General features: G+C 51.1%; 1 protein-coding gene across 1 annotated transcript in view; it reads right to left on the bottom strand.

Moving 5' to 3' along the window:
- Nucleotides 1-10,687, bottom strand: part of PASD1 (PAS domain containing repressor 1) — a gene marked incomplete at its 3' end in the record, with an annotated part of 29,500 nt that continues 18,813 nt past the window's right edge. The window contains exons 11-20 of the mRNA XM_082323070.1: nt 9,393-9,474; nt 7,346-7,469; nt 6,466-6,575; nt 5,897-5,983; nt 4,806-4,964; nt 4,066-4,272; nt 3,008-3,210; nt 2,121-2,213; nt 1,433-1,640; nt 1-171 (exon numbers count right to left, since the gene is read on the bottom strand). Coding sequence (XP_082179196.1) covers nt 1-171; nt 1,433-1,640; nt 2,121-2,213; nt 3,008-3,210; nt 4,066-4,272; nt 4,806-4,964; nt 5,897-5,983; nt 6,466-6,575; nt 7,346-7,469; nt 9,393-9,474 — 1,444 coding nt within the window. The remainder of the gene's footprint in view (nt 172-1,432; nt 1,641-2,120; nt 2,214-3,007; nt 3,211-4,065; nt 4,273-4,805; nt 4,965-5,896; nt 5,984-6,465; nt 6,576-7,345; nt 7,470-9,392; nt 9,475-10,687) is intronic.

The following is a 10,687-nucleotide window of genomic DNA, read 5'->3' as shown; positions in this document are numbered from 1 at the left end:
TCAGGGCAGCTGCATCTCGGGCAGGTCGGGCAGGTTGCAGGCCTGGCCCTGCGCGTGGCGGCTCTGCTGCTGCGGGTGGAGGAAGTAGCTCAGGGGGTTCTGCTGCGGCGGGTGGGGGGGCTGGAAAATGCGCTGTGTCGGACCCCCGGGCACCGGCTCAGGACCTTGCATCTGTCGGGAGACACAAATCCGACAAGTCAGACCTGCCCTATCGCCCATCCGCTCCCTCTCTTGATGCAGGGCTGATGCTGAGGCTCGTACCTGGGAGTGCAAGTACCAAATCCTAAAGGAACCTCTATCCATCGAGGGGACAAGTTGTGGACAAGCGGCTCAGGATGCTGGTGCTACCAGCACGACTAACAATGCCTGGAGAGTACAGAGGGGAAGCAGGACTCATCCATCCTACCAACCCCACAGGGAGCCCAGCAGGAATGGAGACTTTCAAAAGCTACTTGGTTGCGAGGTAAAATCTGCAGGATGTCCAACATGGAAAGGATCTTCAGGCAACCAATGAAGAGGTTGTAGAGCAACCTTGTCCATGTACCACCCCATGGCTGGCACCCCAAAGATGTGGAGTTGCTGGTTCACCCCCTGTTAAAGGCACTGTGGCACCGAAGTCGGGTTTTCTGTTGCCCTGGAGCTATTTATCTCCCCCAGCATCATCGCTCTGCTGTCCATATTGCTAGTCCTCAGGACCTCGGTGCAGCCCGTGAGCACACATACCCAAAGTGGGGACAGCTCATGTCCACATTTGCTGACAGCGATTCATTTCTTACTCTAAATCCAGTCCTGCTGCATGACTACTTTCAGCTGTACCTACGCCTCCTGCTTTGTTTTCGACCGTCTTTGCCTGGAGGACCGTAACTTACCTCTACCAACCAGGCAAGTCTTGGAGAGTGTATTAATTACTAATTAATTATTAGTTTCGACAACCCCTCTCCTTGGCAGCATCACTGGTTTGGCGTGCACTGATGAAGCTGTGCTTTTAAAAAACCTGTATCAACTTCTCCAGAGATTTGTGTTGTGAAACACCCATTTATTGAAAGAAAGCAGTGATGGGAACTGATAAAAACCTTGCTATGCTGAGACGTAACAGCAAGAGGCATGTTTTCAAAAGAGCTTATCCCTTATCATGTTTCACATCTACAGCAAGGTTCCCACCAGAGCTCCTCTGGATGACAAGCTGTGTTTGAAAAATTGGATATTTCTTCTGGACACTAAGGGATAACCGAGTTCATTGGAAAATATGGCCTTGAACAGGTGCAGAGCCAGCCTGGAAAGGCTGAGCACTTGGGTACGTGCAGATCCAATGGGCCTGGAGGATGTGCAAGTGCACTGACCAGGTTTGATTAGCCAGGTAAGCCCCCAGAAAAACAACCCAACCCCAAAGCCGTCCCTGTGCATCCTCACAAACCTACTCCCGCTCCATTACCTGAAGGTAGAGACGGTGCTGCTGAACCTGTTGCTGTGGCCACTGGTGGAGATGAACCGGTGTGTTTGTTTGGTGGGGTGTGAAGCTGGTGTGTGGGATCATCAGAGACGGGGAGAAAACGGGCGATGGGGCTGGAGGTCGGACAGTGCTACAGGTAATCGGTTGCATCTGTATTGGGGGAGGCAAGATCTGCTGCTCTGCAACGAATCTGCCATGAGGAGGAAAATAAGGTGTGAGGACCCAAACCCAGACCCACCACCGGAGCAGCCCTGGGGAGCCCAAGTGCTGCAGGAACCAGACTGGAGCAGGGTTTGTCAAACCATGCAGAGCCTGGCGACAGCAAGCCCCAGATTTCCCCCTCCCCATCAAGCATGGACTGGAACTGCAGACAATTAAGGTTTTTAAGGCTGTACATCTCCTCCATGACTTGATTAGGTGTTTTAAGCTTTGCAAAAGCCAGAAAATGGTCAAAAATATTTTTTTCAAAGCATTTTAGTTACCATAAAGTTCTTTGTAATTAAAAAATATTCTCATTACTTTTTCTCCTAACCAGCTGACCTTTTGCTTCTTCTAAGACTGAGACTGTTTGTGTTTGCGTGATCACGTACGAGTTTTTCAAAGTAATTTTCAGCGCCATAAAGTGCCCTGCTAAAACACTGCATGAAAACAAGGGCCAGCAAAGACTCACTTTCCTTGCTGCCTGCTGGCACTGCTCTGCGTGGACTGGCCACTGCCGTTGGCGGCGGGCATCATGGCTTGGATAGACTGATCCAACAGCATCCTGCGGTGGAGGAAAAACAGGGGACCATCTGAGAAGGGAGAGGTCCAAACTCCTGACTGTCAGTCTGTAGAAACGAATCCCTGAAAATCCTCCCTGAAAGCATGCAAACCATCACCCTGAAAAAGCTAATGAAATAGGATGCTTATTATCACCTTGTCTAACGCACTTGCAGAGGTGAGCTGAAATTTGCTAAATCTCTCATGTAAGAAATATGTTTTATAGATGGTGAGACCTCTAGGGTTTATCTTTTTTCTTTACACAATATTTTGAAATGGCTGGATCCTGGAGGCAGTTTCTGAAGATACCTCCCTGAAAGGTGGGTGAATAGTTCGGGGCAGTTGTATATGTTTTATACACCGTTTCCAGCATTGTATAAAAGAAAAATGGCTTTGCAACGGCTCTTGTCCTGGCTAGAGAAAAGACACTCTGGAGCTTCAGAGCAAGCAGACACAGGTTTGGGAAAGGCTGTCCCTGCTAGTTTTTCCTGTTCAGTCCCTCTGACAGCAACAGATGTCCAAAGGTTACTGAGCTACATGGACAATTTATGGAAATACGGAGAGAAAAGGATTTCAGGCCCCTGAGGGTACGGCACAGTGTGCACAGCACCCTGCTTGCACACCCAGCGGGCCCACCACTGACCCAGAGCTCTGCAGGAGGGAACATCCCTACGCCGCTGCTGTGGCACCCAGCGACCATCTCCCCCTGAGCCCAGATGTGCCTGCCCTCCCCATCACCCGCTATTGCTATTTTTTATCACCGCCATCAGGACAGTGCCAGCAGGGCTGCGCTCCTACCTGAGGCTCCTGTCCTGGCCGTAGTCAGGCTGCGGTTGCCTTTCGCCGCCATCAGTTGGCATCTGTGCAGCCACTGTAATGGGATGCGTTTGCGAAAACACCATGGGGTTGTTGTAGAGGGGCACTGAAATGCTCGTCTGCCCTGGCAGACATGTTTGCTGGGCTTGGTTTCCTCTCATTAGGTGCTGCTGCTGCTGCTGTACCTGAAATGAAGAGAGATACCCACGTAAATTTTTGAAGCTCCCTAACAGAAGGCTAAAGTAACTGCTTCCAGTACGCAGATGGGAAAAGGAGAAGGAACAGTAGGATTCTCTCCCTGAACACAGCAATAGGAACAGTGTAACTATTCAGGACAACCAACCTGTTTGCATTTATTGCCCCTGCACGGCAGGTGCTGGGATCCCCAGTGGCAGGAGCAGATGGTCTCTTGGGAAATCAGAGTACAAGGGTAAGGGCACGCAAGGCTCGAGGGAGAAGAGACCACCTCAGAGGGGAGAAGGAGTGCAAATCTGAAGTCCCCAAGGAAAGCATCTCACCCGTCCTTTAAAGCAGTAGTTTTGGTCTTTTTTGCTTTTGGACACCTCAATTCTTTCCCAAAGAAAAGTGATCATCTATAGTGGATTTAGGTCTAGTGCTGACAAACGTGTTTTTCAAAGCTGCCTTCCAAGACTTCTCAGGCAGAAGAAAATTAATCTTTTAAAATGATGCCTCCTTCCCCATGTTACAAAGTCACAGCTCTCACTGGCTACGAACCACCACCATGTTGCAATCGCAAACAGAAGTGAATGAGAGCCCAAACCTCCCACTCAGTTCCTCTCCGGTCACCAGGACCACTCCAGCGGTCCCCAGGGTTTAGTGCTTTTAGGCTATCTGGCTTTCATTTTTACAGTCGAATGACATCATTTGCAACTGACTCTCGACACAAATTTCATAATGCCAGCTACGCAGTAAAACCAGCACAGAGGAGATGTGCGGGACCACGGGGAAGGGGGACATGGCAGACAAGTATTTAAAAAGCCAGGAAAGGGGATGATGAAGACAATGAAGCAGCCGGCAACCTGGGCGGCCGTGCCGCAGGGATCCCTGAGGAATTGGCGCGGTGACGGCAGGTGGGTGCCGCAGTAGTGCTTCATCCCCAAAAGGCCTTGCTGTTGTGACTTCTTGGCTGTGGTCTGCCTGGGCGTCCCCGGCGGCGGCGGCGGCCTCCTGGGGATCGGGTGCTGCACGTTGTTAAAGACGACAGGGATCGGCTGCTGCATCAACATCTTTAAATAATAGAGACACATGAGTTGTTGCAGCTCATACGGTGGTTGTACTGCCTGGGAGATACCGTCTCCGGCTCCCAGGCTGTCTCTACCAACATATATAACACTGCAGCAGCCACATCTCTGAATCCAGGGGCAAAGTGAACCATGAATAACAGAAAATCAAATGTTAGCTTGTGCCCAAGTATTTATTCAGAGCCACGACCATTCCAGCTCCATTACGCCCGTTGCATTTTGCAGGAATGGCACTGGGGATCCAGCAGCACTAACCAGCCACCGAACCGCCAAGGTTTTTGTGCAGGGGGGACTTTGGATTAGCTTGGGATTGTTTTTTTCTAACTCATGAAAATTACTGATTCAATACTTAAGCAGATACTGATGCCACTCATCTCTCGGGAGACACTGCTCCCACATCTGAGACCAAACTACCAATTTATCCAGAGCTCATTTCTAAATGCTTTTGCCACTGATCTGCATGCTCAAAGGAAAAGCAAATGGTTTGTGGGTTTGGGACCCCCGGGGGCAGCGGGTACCTGCAGGTTGGAGTCCTGCACTAGCTGGAGCTGCTCCTTGATGACATGGAGCTCTTCTTGCTGCGTCTTGATGTCAGCTTGCAGTATGCGGGTCCTCTCCTCCAGCTGCTCTTTCAGCTGATGCATCATCCCCAGCTGGGTTGGGAAATGGTACACTGGCTGCGGAGGACAGAGAGCACGATCATGGGGTAAGACCACTCCTGCTACTCACATTCATAGTCATGCTGGCTTCAGAAAAACAACCGCTTTTCAGCTTTTGCCATAGAAAATGTGATGCTGACAAAAAAATGGCAATTGCGTGTTTAACCAAACTACCACTGTACTTCCAGAGCAGCAGCACAACTGGCTCATACTCAGTGCCTCCCTCCAGGTCTTGGTCTGTTAAATTTCTGCGCAGAGGTAGCGTCTGTGCACGGACTCCCCTGTCCCTTCAGCGTGACACCCTGCTGATTTCGGACCACTTGTGCTTTGTGGCAGACACTGCGTGCTAACCCTCGCCACACCTCCAGGCTGGGCTTTCCGTTGTGCTGCTGATTATATTTGCCAAATGCCAGGCCCAAGTTAGGTTGTAATCCCACCCTGGGACCCATCCTTCACACCTAAGTTGGCAGTTTTCAATCCCTGTATTATAGGCCGAGTGTTTACTACACAGACCTCAAAGCTCTGCGAGGATGGGCCTCATAGTTACGGTTTATGACTCCCACATTTTTCTTGTGTTTTTTTCTCTTTTTCTGGCCTAACTCAAACCTTCCACGACATCCCCTTCCTCTACCAGGGCAATAAAACTCTTCAGCACCATATCAGCCTGCAGTTAGTTGCCAGCAATTCAGAGATGAGCATTCAGCAGCCCCCAATGACAAGTGTAAACCTTCTTCTAAGCTATTTCCTTGGGTGTTCCTACCTGCTGTCTCCTCGCTGAAATAAGCGGTTGCAATAATTTGGTTGCACGTAAATCTCAGTAACAGCAACAGAAGGGGCACTGAAACCTTGCCCCCACACTGGGACCAGCCAGCAAGGAGGTAAGAGCAGTGAACCGAGTTTGCCTCGCTGACTGGCCATACCAGTGCGTTTAACAAAAATAAACGACGTACCATCACAGCGTGCTGAGAGGGGACTGCCGGCTGAGCCACGGGATGCTGAGGGAGGTGTTCACCAGGGGCTTGAGGAGTTGCTATGGCCTAGAAATGAAAACTTTGCCTTACTGTAGGTCCATAGCACCTCTAGTGCAGAGTTGGTGCAATACCAGCTCATAGCGGCGATGAAGAGCTGGGAATTTAGACAACTCCATGAGGATGAGTCTGAAGGGAGAATTTAAGCCCCTGCATGCTCCCTGCTAATTGCAAATCCTCAGTGTCAGCATCCTTTTCTAGATAAAGGCCATTTCACGTGTACAAACCCCAAGAAAAGCAGGCTCACGGTGTGAGAAGGTGTTTGGCCTGGAGGAGCAAACTGAATCCCGAAAGGAGGCAGCAGAGGAGCCTCTAGCAGCTCTCCACCGGCTCTGCTGGCCAGCCACGCTCCCCACAGCCCTGGGAAATCCCATGCTCAGGCCCAGCACGCTCAGAGGTGGGGATCCAGCCTCTCTGAGGGCAAGATCAAGGTTTGTCAAGCTCATTTCTTTATGGCATCAGAAAGGCTTTTGCTCGCAGGAACCACTGACCTGAGTGCTTCCAGACGATGCCAGCCGTAGGGCTGCCTTCTCTGCCTGCCCCCCTGGCACCGACGGCCGGGTGGGCGTGCTGGTGTCCGTGTGTCGTGTGGATGACGTGGCTGGAAAAGAGACGGTTCACTGTGATACAGCAGATCCATGCCTGGGTACCCTGGCCAAGCCCGAACTCTGCGTACGCAGATGAGCAGAGACCCAAATGCTGCCAAACTGGGTCCCCAAACTGCCCCTCCGTGGTCCCTCTGGCTCTCTGCCTGACTCGTGGGGCTCCCTTCTGATGCTAACGCCCAGGTTCAGCCTTCCCTCCATGGGTGTCTCTAGATGAGCTTTCCCACTCTCCCCCTGGCAAGTATTTCAAGAAAAGCCCCCTGAGTTGGCTCCTACCTGCAGCCACGCACGGGCACTGCGGTCACCTCGCTACAGCCCCCAGGATAGGGGAGCACTCGTGGGAGCTGGCATGAAGCTGCCAGCAAGGCCGGCAGCCTTCTGCACTCCTTCTGCAGGGGTTTATCATCAGGGACCAAACCACCCCATAATAAAAGTTTTGTCAAGGTTCAAGGCTCAATCAAATTGCTTCAGCTTAGTGAGTCACCTCCTGTCCCCTGAGCCACAGCAAACAGCCACAACCCTTAGATGGTAGAAAGCTGCTCTCACCTTGGCAGTGGGCTAAGAGGGAGGAGGCAGCACGTGGCTGCGGCTCTGCTGCCGTACCATAACTTGTTATGGCACAGTACGTTGGTCCCGGTGCTGAGCAGCCCCCTCCCGCCCTGACTTGGTCACTCCCAGCCGAACCCCGGTATTCTGGAGGCTGCTCTGCCCTCCAGCCCGCTCCTTGCCCCCGTGCTGGGCTGCCCCCGGCCACGCTGGCACCTACACGCGGAGTCGGAGAGGGCGGTGTGCGAGGAGCGACGGGAGCTGTGGGACGACAGCGACACTCCCTCCCGGCTGGCGTCCTGGCTGCTGCCGCACTGGCCCATGTCCAGGTAGCTGCTGTGGCTCTGCGGGGAGTGAAGCACAAGCGGCAAGACTGTCAGCAGGAGAGGATGGCGTTAGAGGGGACCTCCACCTCCCTGACTGCTTGTTTGCAGAGAAAAATAACAGACTGGGTGCGTAGAGGGTCAGCACTGCAGCACCACATCACCAAATCCCGCTGCAGTATTCGATCAGCCCCTCAGTATTCACCCTAAAGCCTTCAGGTATCCTCGTGCAGACAGGACCCTCAGGATCGCACCCCAGGCACCCCTGGCTTTGGGGCGATGCCACACATTTCTGTCCCGGGACACCCGTCTGGCGGCAGTGAGCGGCAGTGGAGGGGACGCACCGTGCATTGGGTGAATGCTGTGGGATTGCTGCCCGTGCCCCGTGCTCTGGTGTGCCACCCTCCTGCCCGCGAAGCTGTATGCAAATGGAAATATGCTTTTATAATTAGCTTCCTTCTGCCTGATTTCTTCAGGGATGTCACAGTTCATTGGCTGTGTCACACTGGGGAGTGGTGGCAGAGGCAACGAATGAAGGTAGCAGGAGGGGCTGGCTGGGGAACGGTTTTATTCATTGCAGAGATGAAGAGAGAAGGCTGGGAAGGGACATGGAGCAGTGGCATGGGGACATCAGCTGCAGCCCTAGGAGAACCTACAGCAAATGGCTCCTGAGGGGGACAGGTACCGGGCGATGCCGAGAGCTGCAATCCCGCTCGCCGCTCCCCGGGGAGCAGTCGCTCCCAGCAGGCTGCTCTAGGCAGGAACCTGGCAGCACATCCACAGAGGGGAACAGCTGAAGCTAGTGAATATTAACAGCTTTGGAGCCGTCACACCAAACTGACAGATGCCGCCTGGCAGATGGTTTACGGCAAACAGCCCATAACTGTTGGGTAGCAGGAGACTTTCACCTGCAGGACGTGGGTGATCACGCTGGCTGTGCCACCACCCTCCCCACGCCTCCCAGGGAGCTCCCCAGCTTCCCATTCCCCTCCAGACGGTCAAGCAAAGGGAGGATCACTTTGCCTCTCCTCCAGCTGCGTTACATCAACAGATGCAGCTTAAGGTCTGCAGAAAAATAGCTCAGCTATCATGTGGAAAGGGGACAAAGACACAAATGTGTGCTGTGGTGACAGAGAACGGCTGTTTGCAAGATGGTCCTTGCTCAAGTGCAAAACATCTCTGGGACAGCTTCCCCTATACATCCTATAAACGGCTTGTATAAAGTAATGTCTGAAGAGCAATGAGGCTAATGGAATGATAATTACACAACAATCCACTTGAAATGACTTTGATTACTGGTCTTATTTGTACACTACTGAGAGGAAGATCTTAGAAGTAATTAAAATGACCTTGTTAATTAGGCAGGTGTGTTGGGATGCCAGGCTGATTTAAGCCATGGAAATTATTGCTCTGGTCACAATCCTACACTTGATGCGATCCTGCCCAATGGTGTAAACAGAGCTGAAATGTGGAATAAGAAGAAGTGTTTTCCCTTCACTTCCAATCTTTGTCTGAGTGTCAGCGATGAGCTGGCGTTAACAAAACAGGTACCACGTGGTACTGCCCTGCGCTCGGATCCTCTGCGCCTTACTAACGGTGACAGGTACAGCAATCTCGCCTCCAGCTCCAGCTCTACTCTTCTGCTTCTGAACTGGGGTGGTTTCACCTATCGTTTGTGTAACGGTCTCAGGAACATAATGAATAGAACAGCAGCAATGCAACCGCTGAATTTGCAGTTCTACGCCTGAACCAAGACCGGCAGTTTAGAGCCATGCAGTGGAAAACTTTCTCAGGGTCTGCCTGAGTTGGGTTATGACCCAATGGAAGGCTTGGAAGGAGATAGGAGTAAAGGAGAAGAAGAAAGAACAGAAAGATCTTCCTACGACTGGTAAGCGATTACTCAGTGTAAACACCTACTCACTCAACTGTGAAGGGACATGGTACCTTTAGAGAAGAGGATGCCAGTTCAATTGATGACTCTTCAAGGCCAAGATCTCGCCTTCTTTCAGCTCGAACTTCTGCATAACTAAAAAAAAAGAAAAAAAATTAAAATCCATTTTTTCAGTCTGGATATTGTTTACTGTATGGTAACTATCCTACCATACAGGTCACTATGGCATTTTCATGTTGAGTCACAAGCTTTGCACAGTACGCACACACACACACACTCTCATATACAAGGTGCTTAGAGGAACATCACCATACAGCCTTGCAATCCGTGAATAACTGCACATGCTGAACATCCACAGGTAAGAAACAACAGGGCAGTGTCCCAGTCCCACTGCGCCCAGGACCGCAGAGCCTATATGATTAATTGCACTAATCATTCCAAGCACAAACGTAGACAGTCCTTTGCAAATTTTGGCCCTGGATGCCTCCAAGCAAAATTAATCTAAAAGCAAAGTGCACTTGGTTATTGAAGACAAAAATGGGTGTCTTTGTCCTCAGTACAATTTTCCTAATAAAGGCGATTCCCATTTTCCATAATCAGGCAGAAAAATGATCCTACAGCTTCTGTGCAGGTACACTGCCATAGCAAATGTACATTCATTTTCTAGCCTGCTAATGATTAAGAATCAATTTTTTGCATGTTGTACGGTAGCTCAGTGAGACTTAAGCCAGTGCCTTGGGGAGGAGGAGACCAGGTCCTCTCCTTCTGTGGGTGCACAGCTACATCAGAGCTAACATCCCTCACCGGTGGAAGCTCTGAATACAAACCGACGGCTGCCTGGGTGCAATGCGAGGTGCAGGAATCCCCAGGAATGTGCCTCTAAAAGTGTATATTTGCTTTCCTCACTATTTTTTCTCTTAAATAATAAAATATTTACAGTAAACAATGCCACATGATTCACCATTAGGATAATGGTGGGGTAGCCTTGTATGTTAGAGAGTGTTTTGATTGTCTAGAGCTCAACGAAGGTAATAATGATAAGGTTGAGTGCTTATGGGTAAAGATCAGGGGGAAGGCTAACAAGGCAGATATCCTGGTGGGAGTCTGTTACAGACCACCCAACCAGGATGAGAAAACAGATGAAGTATTCTACAAGCAGTTGGCTGAAGTCTCACAATCTCTAGTCCCTGTTCTCGTGGGAGACTTCAACTTACCAGATATCTGCTGGAAATACAACACAGCAGAGAGAAAGCAATCTCGGAAGTTCCTGGAGCGCGTGGAAGATGATAACTTCCTGACACAGCTGGAAAGCGAGCCAACCAGGGGAGGTGCCCCGCTGGACCTGCTG

Source organism: Platalea leucorodia, assembly GCF_965183815.1.
Source record: "Platalea leucorodia genome assembly, chromosome: 10".
NCBI lineage: Eukaryota > Metazoa > Chordata > Aves > Pelecaniformes > Threskiornithidae > Platalea > Platalea leucorodia.
This window is presented reverse-complemented; position numbering and strand designations above follow the sequence as displayed.